Source organism: Sinocyclocheilus anshuiensis, unplaced genomic scaffold (genome assembly GCF_001515605.1).
Source record: "Sinocyclocheilus anshuiensis isolate Anshui unplaced genomic scaffold, SAMN03320099.WGS_v1.1 scaffold1051, whole genome shotgun sequence".
Taxonomy (NCBI): domain Eukaryota; kingdom Metazoa; phylum Chordata; class Actinopteri; order Cypriniformes; family Cyprinidae; genus Sinocyclocheilus; species Sinocyclocheilus anshuiensis.
Genome location: NW_015546234.1, coordinates 1,756,580 through 1,770,657, shown reverse-complemented (window position 1 = coordinate 1,770,657; position 14,078 = coordinate 1,756,580). Strand labels below are relative to the sequence as shown.

The 14,078-nt window shown below is 38.7% G+C and overlaps 1 protein-coding gene across 2 annotated transcripts in view; it reads right to left on the bottom strand.

Annotated features, from left to right (window-relative positions):
• Nucleotides 1-7,460: 7,460 nt before the first annotated feature.
• The window catches only part of LOC107701511 (cerebral cavernous malformations protein 2 homolog), an 11,834-nt gene continuing 5,216 nt past the window's right edge, over nt 7,461-14,078 (bottom strand). For both annotated transcript variants that reach the window (XM_016503551.1, XM_016503552.1), the window contains exons 2-10: nt 13,022-13,198; nt 12,061-12,144; nt 11,795-11,978; nt 11,529-11,659; nt 10,369-10,504; nt 10,097-10,154; nt 9,850-9,991; nt 9,554-9,692; nt 7,461-7,960 (exon numbers count right to left, since the gene is read on the bottom strand). In XM_016503551.1, coding sequence (XP_016359037.1) covers nt 7,674-7,960; nt 9,554-9,692; nt 9,850-9,991; nt 10,097-10,154; nt 10,369-10,504; nt 11,529-11,659; nt 11,795-11,978; nt 12,061-12,144; nt 13,022-13,198 — 1,338 coding nt within the window. In that variant the 3' untranslated portion in view covers nt 7,461-7,673. The remainder of the gene's footprint in view (nt 7,961-9,553; nt 9,693-9,849; nt 9,992-10,096; nt 10,155-10,368; nt 10,505-11,528; nt 11,660-11,794; nt 11,979-12,060; nt 12,145-13,021; nt 13,199-14,078) is intronic.

Sequence of the window (14,078 nt, the reverse complement as noted above, 5' to 3'; positions counted from 1 at the left end):
ATCGAATCCAGCTACCCCCGTGGACAACCAGTCGCGAGCCTGCCTGGCTACGTGAGGCACCCTCATTTCCGCTAGGGATCTTCTTTCCTTTTGCGTTGTTTGCATGGGTCTTAAACACTCTCAAGAAGCCATCGATTTCCCGGAGAACTGTAGCCATTGCTTGCTAAGAAGCTCCTGCATCGGAGGCTCAAGGTGGCTGCTACTCAGAGCGTCGACTTGGGATTGTCTGACTCGGATGGGGAAAAAGGTGACTCCGGCGCACTCCCAGGGGCCTCCTGCCAACAACTGGAGAAAGGGTCGCCATCACCCGATCTCTGGAAGGAGATAGTCACAGTGAATGACCTCATTCTCCATAATGCCTGTCAGGCTGTCCAAGCGTGCGGGCGCTCTGTGGCTCTCTCGGTGGTCAGAGAGCACATACTGTGTGTTAATCTTTTGCTGGAGTGCCGGTCGAGCCTGGCCAGGCTCTCTTCGGTCCTGTCGTCGCGCTAATGCAGCAGCGCTGAGACGATAAGAAAAAGGAGGATGAGGCTTTCAAACTTTGTCTTCCTAGGAAACCTGCCCCGTGCCAGATACTCTCTGTGCGGCCTCCTAACCTCCCGGCCTCATAGACCCTGCAGTAAGCCACCGGTGCAGCAGAGTGAGTCCCCACCTGCTAAACCCTGGGGGAAAATGTCCTTTGCTACTGCCGCAGAGGTTATCTGTCGGCAACATTTGTCTGATACTACAGGCTTGATGTTACCCACACCCAGGTAGCTCATTCAGTTTTAGGTATGGGTTCTTCGTAGCCTTGTGCCCTTAGACCCTCTACACCTTTTAAGCCTGAGTTGTCCAGCTCGGCTTAATCATGTCATTAAGCAGGTCATCTGTACCCTCCTTTGACACCAAATTATATATATTTATATGTATATATATGTCAATATATCTATAATATATGCCGTCAGCATGAGGTGTGTTGTCAGGTTTGGTATGCATGTTACCGCATGTCATTTCTTTTATGGCTGGTAATGCATTCTCACTTTGTGTGGGTTCTGATACTTGGTGATGTGTCAAACACCACCTTTCCAAGTGACCGTTCTCTGACTTACAGGGCCTCACTGTGAGAGTATTGGGTAACCGGGGAGCTGTCTATATCTCCCATAGGTGGATCTCGAACACGAGATGATGAAAGAGAACAATAAGTTGCTGTTCGTAACCCCGGTCTCTGAAACATCGAGTGGAGAGATCCACCAAGTCTGCCCCGCTTGCTGCACGAGAAGCGAATATGCTCACTGAGGAAAGGTAGCGTGTGCAGGGGTTTTATGTGTTCGGTTAAGGGGCGGTCCCTTACCTGCCATTGGGCAAGTCAGACTTGGTGCAATTGGATGCTTCTGCAGGGGTCAGGCACAGATGCCCTTCCCATAGGTGGATCTCTCCACTCGATGTTTCAGAGAACCGGGGTTACGAACAGTAACCTATTGTTTCTTTGCAAACTCTCCATTACATTGTGCCTCGTTTACAAAACAAAATGCTCTGAACAAATGTATAATTCTCCGATACGATCCAGGATGCCATTCAAAATAGACCATCCGCTTGTTTCTGATGCTGGGATCCTTCTGATGTCTGTTCAAAGACGCGAATGAGCTGTTTAAACCAAAACCAAACGTTCTTTCACTCTTGTCCTATAGACATTGTCAGAAACACGCATCTGTATACTGTATCCAGCATAGACAAGACAGCGGCAGTTATTAAAATTGGGTTCTAGTTACATTTGACACGACACAATGCGACACTCGCATCCAGTGTAGGCATGTACAGCCATTTAAAGTGATTGAACGCCAGTGGGCGGGGCCTATGGTGAGAAGATGATTATTTGTGAATGTCTTGCTATGGAGGTGGTGTTTATGCAAATGCACTTGTGACGTCACATGCCACCTCAGATCCAAATGAGCTGTTTTTGGAGCTTGATTAAATAAATGCTTTGTTTATAATGAGGAGGACGTTTTAAGCTATGAAACTTGCAGGATGTTTTAATGGTACAAAGACCTCAATATCAAGGCAAATTTAATTTCTCATGTCATGACCCCTTTAAAAATGTTGATTATTAATTAACTTACATATCATTGAATACTGAAAAGTATTGATTCATGTAATTTAAATGAATTATTTTATAATATTTGTGTATTTTATGCTTAGTAGTACATTACATTAGCTGTTAATGTCAACATGTTAATGTTAGCATGTTAATGTCAACAGACAAAAGTTGCCGTCTACTTTTTCAACTGAAGTCAAGTGAGGCCATAGTGAAGCAGCTCTCTAGGTTTTGGAACAGGGCTATAGCCTTAATTCAGTTTTGCTTGTGTATGAAACAAAATGTCTCAAGCAGTTTTACATCAATCCTACATGCAAGTTTGAACGCTACCCTAAGATTTTTTTTATTTTTTTTTTTACATGTATTTTATATTTGTATTCTGGTATAAGATATTATGCTTGGAATGTACAGTAAAAATGGCATTTGTTATGTACAGTATTATAAAATCCCATTCTGCAGATCATCTTTGGAAACATGCTTACAGAAACAGAACGTTTCCAATAATTCATCTATATAATCCTGCAATAAATGTTTTACAGTACATTGTTGCTGAGTTAATATGTTACTATAAAAGGAAGCAAGAAGGGTCATCATTTTACCGCTTTGTGTACATTGAGCTTATGCCAATCTAAGTATGTAGCCAATTTCTCTTAAGTGGTTCCATTTTGCCCAATTTGGGAGGAGCGTCTCAGCTGATTTCCATCATTCAAATGACATGTTTTCGTAAACAAAACGGCAACATATGTGCAAAGACTACGTTAATAAGTGCCATTACTACACTCAATTACCTTATTTGGGGATGTTTAGGTGCTTCCTGTTTGTTTGAACACTGGAGTATTTTGGTTCACTTGGTTTACTTTTTGATCTTGAACATTTGCAGTGCTTCTTTAATGAATGTGAATATTGTGCTGGATAACTCAGTCAGAACAATAGGCCTACCTCAGAGAAAATGTCTAGCCTTTCTCATTTACGTTTCTTCAAAAGATGGGGTGAAACCAGCCCTTAACAAAAGCTGAAAGGATGTGTTTCAAAGTCCTTTTTCGGGAAGGTAGTGTTTCACATCCCTTCACGATGTCTGGCTTTTGTGTACATCCAAACCATCCTTGATCAATGATAAACTCCCAAAGCATTCTGGAACTTGACATATTGTCTCACAATTAGCAGTCTAGCACAATATCCACACTTGTGTGATATTGCTTAATCAGATTATATTTTCCTTACAAAACTGCATGCTTCGTGTAAAGCAATAGAGTGCAACAGTCAGGCTCCGGAAGTAAAAATCCCATTATTTTTTCTCTATAAACACTCTTAGGTACAAAACTGTCCCTGGGACGGTACCCTTTACTAATATGTACATTTAAAGTACTTTTATATACTATGTAACATTTAGGGGTAAATAAGTTCCAAAGACGTACCTTTTAGCTTTTGTACCTTACCGCACCAGCGACAGATTTGTACCTTTTTTTCTAGTGTAGGGTGTAGGGGAATTGATTTTAAATGATAATTTACAAAATACAAACCTACTGTGAGCTACGAGGTTGTTAATCAATGGTATATGCATTTGTTGAAGCCATTAGTCCACATGATTGCAATCATTTTTTAAATAATTGTGTTCAACAGTGAAATTCCTGTTGAAAAATGACATTACCCATAATTCAGCAGAGAAATCTCCACTAATCAGAGAATCATGACAAGCAAATTGTTCCAACTCTTGAGCATCCATCAACTCCCATGAAGCACTGCAAATGATGTAATAGAGTCGGTATCCCTACTCTTTCAAAAACTACTGAAATATTTGAATGTATGTTATGCATATTTTGAAATAAACAATATATTATACAAAATAATTCGTTTTATATTTTTTCTGATGTTTTTGAATCCATTAGGCCTATGTAATTTGTAGTGCTGTTAATGACACAATTTTGAACCGTTGTCTTTTTGTCTGATTTTCAAACACTTTTTTGCTTCAAATCAAAGTTGTGGCTTATAAAGGCTTATAACTTTTTTTTTTAAATCCCTAAGGGACAAATTAATTGGACAAACACTTCCGGAACCAAGGGTGTTGTAAAAGTCGGTGGGCACTAACGCACTCTATACTGCCTTTATAAACTATCAAGACATCTGCTGTTTTAGAGCTATTGTCTGCCCCATTCACCAGTCAGTTAGCTCTAATGAGAGACCGAGTCTCTCTGTATCATTGTCTCCTGTGCAGCTGTCTTGTTGCAATGACATCTAACATGACATAAGCTCCCAGCTCCTTGTTAGCTCAGGATCAGGGTACTGACCTTTAACACCCTTTTTGTGTCCCTAAAGCAGCTCATTTTGTCAGGATGTGCTTCTTGGCTACAGTGAGAAATGAGAGTTTTATGCATGAATGCACACTGGAATTACAGGTATGTGCTGTGTGAGTAAAGTTATGCACCATGTTCATCTTCAAGAGGCGTATTATTAATATACGACTTAATGTCTGCTGCTGGAATAAACTTTTGGCACTATCGTTTTAAGGACCACCAATAATGTGATTTCATGTACAGGTGCTAAAGCTAGTTCTGGAGCCATGTGATAATGCCAGTCAGTGTCTTTGAGGACTCTAGTTCTTGCTTTGTTGGCAAGGACTCTCTAGCACAACAGAATTAAAAGGGCAGATTTATAGCACAAGTTTATCTTATCCAAAATTAACCCTCCAGGTAACCTCAAAAAGAAAGACCTCTTGTTTCAGACGTAGCGTTCACTAATGAGAGAGCTGTTGCACTGTGGGTTACGTTTAATCCTACTTATCGTTGCGTGATAAATTGAGCAGGCTTATGCCTATGTTAGGGATTCTTAAATGCCTATTTTTGTCAAGGTTTTCATTGGTCATTAGTCATGAGTGTATGTCTTTTAAACAAGGGTGAGGAATTTGGAGCAGTTAAAGTCATTCCCAGTTGTGGAAATGGAAAATAAATAAATGTACTTTATATATTATTATTAAATAAAACATATGTACAGACCTTCAGCACCAGCACACACATACACTACCGTTTGGGGTCGGCAAGTCTTTTAACAAGCCTGCATTTATTCAAAAATACTCTCTCTTTCTCTATCTATCTATCTATCTATCTGTGCACAAATGATTCATTTAGGCTAATGATAATCAGTCTGGATTGTTGCTGTTGTTCGAGTGCCCCCTGCTGGCAACAATGTTATATGGCCACCACAATTCAAAACAGTTGCTTTAGTGGAAATGATTTCCTAGTCCATATTAAATATCAAATAGCATGAGATTGCCACATCATATCTAGTTAGGGCAAGAGGTAAAAGGTCTACATGATGCGTTTTGTTTTACATCCTCTGAAGAAGTTTTCCTTTAAAAACTGAAATTGATAACCCAGTATTATTTCCATGTTTCACACTGTTCATACTCAACTGGAACACTTTATACCTTTGGAACCAATTTAGAATCAGTTACACTTCTACCAGTTCATGGAGCTGTTCTAGAGCAACACTTCAATAATGCTGTTCACTGTTAAACTCAGTGAAAGCTCCTTTCAGAATTAAAAAATGCAATGTTTCTTAACCCAGGGTCAAAACAATATTAAAAGGCAGCTAAATGTAAATGCACAGGATTCAAAAGAAGCCCTACAAAGACCATAAAATGTTATGCAAATCAGGCAAATCCATTCTTGTGAAATAGCCCCTCCTGTAGTTCCACTATAAAGAGCTCAAATGATACAAAAAGCAATACATTTGGATGTAAGTGCTGCACTTTTTTAATAAACTCATACTTCAGTCACGTTCTGTACAGATTACAGAATATTACTTACATCCATGTCGGATGATACAATCAGTGATTCTGCAAGGCACAATGTCAGATAACCGAAAACGCTGAGGAGATGCAACGAATGACGGGACATGAATGTAATGCAGTGTACTGAATATTGCATTCTCAATCAGCCAGAAAACTGACTTTGTCTAATATCCAAATTTTCCAGGTTTTCAAAACCAAAAATATATAGTGCTACATTTCCTACCTGAAGAAACCAACATGATAATAACTGGGTAATTATAACCAATCCTGGCCTAAACAAATATAAAAGAAAATAAAGAAAATATATGTTAGAGGAAAAACAAGTGTAACAAGAACAATGACCAGTTAATATAAGGGTGTAAAAGGGTCAAGTTTTGATTAGCACTTCAGTGGAGGAGGAAATATACTGCACCTCACTTCCCTCGGGTTACAACACACATAAGGCAATGCAGAACACACTTTAGGAAGGCCACTAGGCAATGCTCCAAACTGCATCTTCACACTGATCAGAAGTCGCATTACTATTAAATCAGACACGAGGAAACTGGTCTCACATCTGTGGAAGCTTATTTCTGCGACAGAATAAAAAAAAAGTTCAAGTTACCTGCAAATGATCATTTTACAATTCAGACTTTTTCACAATGGTGAGTAAACATCTGGCAACCAACTTTTTATATATATTTTTATGAGTTTCTATCTCATAAATCTGACTTTTTCCTCACAGTTCTGAATTGCAAGATATAAACACAGAACTCAGAAAAAAGGTAATTGCGACTTTCTCTCATAATTCTGACCTTTTTCTCACAATCAAGATTTATAAAGTTATGATTCAACTTTTTTCTCACAATTCTAAGTTTATATCTCAAAATTCTGACTTTTCGCACAGTTCTGAAGTCAGAATTGCGAGGTATCAAAATCTGAGAAAAAACTTTGAATTGTGAGATATAAACTCACAACTGAGACAAAAAAAACTCAATTTTTATATATTTTTTTAAAAAGGTAGTTGTGACTTTATCTCATAATTCTGACTTTTCTCTCAACTGATTTATAAAAAGTTATAAAGCAAATTTTAAGTTTACATCTCACAATTGACTTCTAACAACTGCGAGTTTATATCATTTGACTTTCCTGCAATTTTGAAGTCAAAATATAAACTGTGAGATATAAACTCAGTTTTTGCAATTTTGACTCTTCAAAATTCTGACAAAGTCAATAGCAAGTCTGAACTTTCGGATAAAAAGTCACAATTATATTTTTTTAAATAAAAAAGATAATTATGGTAATTATTACCTCACAATTCAGACATTTTTCTCGCAATTATAAGTGAAAATCTTGCAATTCTGACTTTATTCCTCCGAATTATGAGTTTATATCTCACATTTCTGAGAATTTCTCAGAACTGTAAGGAAAGAAAAGTCAGAATTGTAAGATAAAAGATCGCAATTACCTTTTTTATTGTGATGGAAATAAGCTTCCTTACAGATCAGTGTGAAAGAGCAACATCTACCAGCAACAAGGTTTCTTATTAGTGGTAGCAGATACTGCCAATAAACATCCCAGAAGAACACAACTGCTTTCCACAGCAATATACGATCCTTCTATCACAGGTCTTGAAAATCACAATTGTCAAATCTGAAAAATCTGGTTGTGTTAATATGGCACAACATATAAAAATAAGGATGATGGCCAGGAAGTATCCATACAGTATCCAAACTCCAGCATTGTAAGATTTGATGGACAGCAATATGGACCACCAGTGGCCCATGTGATTATCTCAAGTGATGATTGGCTAAAGCACACTGCGAGTCCGTGACATCAAGACGACAAGCCGTCCTGGTCCATACTGCTTCCTAACGCTTCAATGTCATTGCTTATGTCTGAAATCATGCGGTCCCATTCGTCGCCCTCAGAGGTGGCCGTTCCTTCACCCGAACCACCCGCAGCACCGTTTCCATTAGTGGTGGAGTCTGACGCAGAGCTTGTTGTGCGTTTGTAACGCCCAAAGCTGTCCGTTATGATGCCGCGGCCGTCCTTCACGCCGATGGTTTCCAAAAAGTTCTCAAAGTGCTGGCTGTCCTTCTCAGGAATGAAAGGCCGCAGTCCTGGGGTGGAGAAAACTGAAGTGAATTCAACAAATAAAGAAATTCTCTAACATATGTCCATAAGAACAAATGTGAGGCTTGATGAGAGTTTGATGTACTATTTAAACATTCTGTAAGTTTCATTAGCGAACAAGCAGCTGTTTTTTTTTTTTTGGAAAGTTGTAGGTCCCTGACAACAACAGTCTGACCATAACAATTTGTGACGCAAATTTCAGCACGGATCGTTTGAACCTGTCAGAATGTCTCAAAGGTTTAGCAAGGAGGCCGTTATTGAAGAATGGAGTTAGCAGCAGCAAACTCAAAATGCTGGTTCATTTTAACCAGTGTTAATTTAATATTATTTAAATATTATTATAGTATTTATTAATTTTGATTATAGTGTTTATTATAGTATATTATAGTATAGTATTTTTTTAGTATAGTCAATTTTATTTTCAGTTATTTTAATTTCAGTTTGAGTAAATTTGTTGTTCATTGTCATTTTTAATTAGTTTTTGTTTTTAATATTTATATTTAGCTTTAAAGGGGTCATGAACTGAGAAATCTCATTTCCGTTGATCTTTTAACATATAACAGGTCAATGTACTATAAAAACATCCTGTAAGTTTCAAAACTCAAAACTTTCTTGTTAGTTTAAAAACAGCTTTTATTGAAACCAAGCTCAGAAAACGACTCGTTTTGGAATGTGCCACTTTAAGACGTAATAGTGTGGTTAAGAACCGCCTCCACATGAGAAGATCAACGCCTGCTTCTATGTAACTACCTGTTTAGCCCCGCCCACTGATACACGCTTGTAGTAGGAGGAGAGGAAATACTAGAGAGACGCAAACACAGGATTACTCCATCAACAGAACCATACATGTTCTGAAAAATAGTATTTGAATTATCTTCCTTGTGGTCCTAACATATCTAGATCGGACACAAGCGCTGTTGAGTCATGTCGCGAATCAATTTCTCTTTCAGGTCAGAAGCGGCGCAAATGCTTGTATGTCAGAAATAGAGCGGGACATCAGTTTATTCTTATATATATATATATATATATATATATATATATACATACACACACACATACAGAGTATTTATAAATTTTTAACCAAAATGTTGTTTTCGGAGTACGTCACAGCAGCGTCTATCTGTTATTTTAATAAGCGAGACTGTTAGCCAAACATAGCAGTAGGCATTTACATGTGAGTCTTGAATGCGCCTCGCCTATAAAAACAGACTGTTCTGCAGAGAGGCTCAAAAACAGGATGGAAAATAGCCTATTACTTCTAAATTATGTTTTGTTTTTATAAACATTACAAGTGAACCTCAGAGAACATTATAAAATGTAAAAATAAAATGCAGTTCATGACACCTTTAATTTATTTTTTTTTCGGTTATTTATTTTTTTATTTTTTTCATCTAATATTAATATTTGATTTCAGCTTTATTTCAATTAATGAAAGCAATTAAAGCATTAAATGCAATTAATAGTTCTAGTTAAAAATAACAACTCTGCATACATTAATGTTAAAGTTTTGCATATAAAGTCAGTTAGCACAAAAAATAGCTATGTTCAAGACAAATTTAACACCCCAACATGTAACTAACCCAGGAGGAGGAACTTCCTGCTGTCTCCATAAAGCTGACGCAGGTTGATACAGAACTCATGGATGGAGGCTCCGTTTCTGTACTCACGTAACAGTGTGGCAAACTGCTGGATTTCCTGAGACGACAGCTTTGTCCTCAACTATTGCAGAGGATGACAGGAAAACAGTGTAAAAACTGAAATCTGAAATGCATGATGGGATCATTTAATATGCAAAAACTAATTACAGACTCAGAAGGAAGAGAAACTAACAACAGACATCCAAATGCCTTTTTATACACTGCACTCAAACACTCACTGTGGTCATGTAGTCTTGTAGCAGTTCAGCAGCCGTTGTGCTTAGTTCACTCTCACTGGCTGTTATGGTTTGTGGTGAGGCCGGGGTGGAGGAGGGGGAGGGGCTAGAGGAGTGTCCTGCCTCTAGAGAACTTTGGAACGAACTGAGATTGGACAAAAACACAATGTTCAATTCACAATGTTCACATCGCTCAATTCAACAGATAAAATGGCACATTACTGCAGAAGACAGTTGAAGCGATACTCACAATGTGCTTGTCTCAGCCTCAAACACTTCTTTGACATCAATTTTGCTCGAGGAGTCTTCTTTTATTGGAAAAATAAGGAAAGTATTTAGAAATATTTCATTTTGCTGCAAGCTCAGTGTGATATTAAGAGACTAAGCTTCAGGAAACATAAATAGGATTCCAACAAACCACCCCAGATGAATTAGTGATGTGAAACTGACTGTGGTCTGTGGTTTTGGACAAGTACAAATTTACTGGGAAATCCCAAAATGATCAAGCTGTTGCCTACTCACCACTGCAGATCGAGAGATGCCTGATGGGTGTTGTGGCTCCATCAAAGATAGCCCTGTCCAGGAAGTCAATGGTGGACTCTGTATAGACGATCTGGAAGACTTGACTGAGTAGAAGACAGAGCTCCTCTGCTGCAGCCTGTAAAACCAGAGTCCACGAGAATCAAACCATGGCTGCTTTTATTAACATCAAAAGTATCAGTACATTGCACAATAGCAGTAGTTTTTGCAATAAACAACTTGCACAAAACCTCAAATCTGTATGGCTTATCAAGACAGTTTAAAGGAACACTCCACTATTTTTGAAAATAGGCTCATTTTCCAACTCCCCTAGAGTTAAACAGTTGAGTTTTACCGTTTTCTAATTCATTCAGCCGATCTCCGGGTCTGGCGGTAGCACTTTTAGCTTAGCTTAGCATAGATCATTGAATCTGATTAGACCGTTAGCATCTCGCTCAAAAATGACCAAAGAGTTTCTATATTTTTCCAATTTAAATCTTGACTATTCTGTAGTTACATCGTGTACTAAGACCGACGGAAAATGAAAAGTTGCGATTTTGTAGGCCGATATGGCTAAGAACTATACTCTCATTCCGGTGTAATAATCAAGGAACTTTGCTTGATGCAGCAGGCGCAATGATATTACGCAGCGCTTGAAAATAGTCCCAGCTAGGTAACTTCCAATAAGCCTATTTTCAGGCACTGCGTAATATAATTGCGCCTGCTACATCCATGGTACAGCAGCACAGTTCCTTGATTATTACACCGGAATGAGAGTATAGTTCTTAGCCATATCGGCCTACAAAATCGCAACTTTTCATTTTCCGTCGGTCTTAGTACACGATGTAACTACAGAATAGTCAAGATTTAAATTGGAAAAATATAGAAACTCTTTGGTCATTTTTGAGCGAGATGCTAACGGTCTAATCAGATTCAATGATCTATGCTAAGCTAAGCTAAAAGTGCTACCGCCAGACCCGGAGATCGGCTGAATGGATTCGAAAACGGTAAAACTCAACTGTTTAACTCCAGGGGAGTTGGAAAATGAGCCTATTTTCAAAAATAGTGGAGTGTTCCTGTAAGCTGGATGTAAAAGATGCAGAATTTGTCATATATTATTTGAACATAAAAAAATAAGGTCCTTTTAAATGACCAAAGCCAACCTTGTTGTCAACGGCCAGCACAAGCAGGCAGCAGACCTCCACAAGCACAGCCCCGCTCTCAGAAAGAGAGCTCAGAGTGGGAGATTTTGACATCTCTGTACTGTGACACGGGGAACCACCGGGCTCCTGAGCTGCAAACACAAATCATACTCCATGGTAAGAAAACCCAAAATAATTTTTACACATTATGCTTAGAATCTAAAAACTGTCCATTTCCGTGTTCTGTTTAGTTTTTTTGTGTAATGCTCATCCACATTACTGTGTACCTGTTTTTAGCACCACGAGGTGGAGTGAGTCGTCTCTGATGTAGGACACAGCTGCAATGTCATGGATGGGTACGCGAAGAATGATGTCTTCTCCATCACGCCACACAAGCTTCACATTGTATGCGGACAAACTCACAACAGCATCCTGCTCTGATGTCAGCTGCCCTGCCAACTGATGAGACTTCTGCAAAACACATAAGAGAAGCAATGTGGGAATTTATCTTCATGTTGCAAAATAAGGCAATGTCATTGACTGTCACTCTTACCCTGGCATTGTCAATAAGCTGCAGAACTTCTGTGCGGCTGGAGGGATTCAGATATCCAGGAACTGAGGTTAGCTGTCCCAGATACTACAATAGTAATAACAACAATAATGATATAGAGCCTTTCTAAAAAAAAAAAACACAATATCGTTTTACAGAGCATGATAAACAGGAAAATAATATGAAAAATGTATATTAAAAAAATAATGGCAAAACAAAATAATAGGGATGCAGTGATACACCAAGAGACTGCACTGCACAGTTCTTTTATTTTATTATAACATTTTTTTTTTTGTCTATGGAGTTCTAGAATCTAGGAGCAGCAGTGCTAAATAACCTACCACCCATGGAAGTCCCTAACTATTAAGGGAGCGAGGGGAGAAATCATATAATTTCTTGATATAAAGTTGATATAAATGTGGGTGTCATCAGCATAACAGTGGAAACCATGGTGTCTCATTATCTATCCAAATGGAGGCATAAACTACAAATAGAAGCGGACCAAGTACTGAACCCTGGGGGACGCCACAAATTGATTAGATAAAGGGTTTGTAAAAAACAACTAGCTGCAAGATGGGATCCTGTGAAGAGCTTGTGGCAAACACTGTCAAATGCAGAGCTTGATTCCAAAAGAAGAATATTAAGGTAACTGAGAGTTGAGTCTTCTTCACGCTCTTATGTTTGATTGGACACACTGTCTTTGATGGCAACAACAAAAGATATGGGAAGTGTTTTCTCCTCCATGTTATAACATTAAACACCAATACAATTTCATATGTTAACTATGCATGACTATTTGGTTAGAAGCATTTATTTGCATTTCCTATGTTTTAGTTTTTCCTAGTCTGCAATCCTACCAGTACAATTTGCCCCTTTCTACCTTTGCTAAGTTTTTTTCCCCCCAAACAAAATGGTAAAATATGAGCACATAATACAATAGCATATATTTGAAGGCGAGTAATACCTTAACTTCTTTCTCAATGTAGTCATTGAGCAGAATGTCTGGGTCGATACGGTGGTCCGGGAGAGAGAGGGAGAAGGTGTGGAGGGCCCTGCGCTCAGTAGACTTCTCCAGAGCCTTCTTATCTCTCCCCTTCTCTCCTTTCAGAAACACCCGCTTGAATGGAGACACGATACCTGGCTGAAGAAAGAAAGAGAGAAAGAGGAAATCACATCACGACCAGAGGAAGTCACAAACACAAAAGCTTTTTTCAGTGTAACCATAAGTTTATGAGTTTGGTCAGTGGCTAGCTGTGCCAAAATTATTCTTGCTGATGAGCTGATACACTTCACACTGACATACTGGATTTCCACTGACAACATCTTTGAATTCTGTGTTCTGGACTGATGGGGCAACTGTTACTACAACAATCCCAAGCCTGTAAATTAGGGGTGGGGGGAAAAATCGATACAGTATAGAATTGCGATATTTTCCGCGGCAATACATTATCGATACACGGACGCCAAGTATCGATCTTTTATTATACTATTTGGTAGAATAATAAAATCAATTTCTTTACAATCCACTACATGGTGGTGTTGAGTTTTTTTCTGGTGAGGTCAGCTGGGTCACCTTCAGCATGCAGTACGTTAGTAAAATAAAGATGGCGGCATCGCGGAAAGTTATCAGGAAAGCCCCGTCCGCGTTTAAATCGGATGTATGGACTTACTTCGGATTTGTAAACAAGGAGGGGATGTAAGTAGGGATGCACCGATTTTTCGGCATCCGAAAGAGAAAAACGGCCGAAAATGCGAGCCGAAAATATAGGCTACATATAATAATAACAATATATATGGCGCGCCGCGCCCCGCCCGGCAGTGTTCAGCGCGCATGTTTCACTCTCCTCGTCACTGCTCGGTTTGACGCTCCGCTCAATATTCCGCTCTATGAATGTGCGTTCCGCTTATGTACCACTCATGCTAACCGGAAAAGCAAAGTCCTAACTAATGTTAACTAATGAACCTTATTGTAAAGTGTTACCAATATTAATATAAATTCTGTCCAGTTTTATTGTGTTACT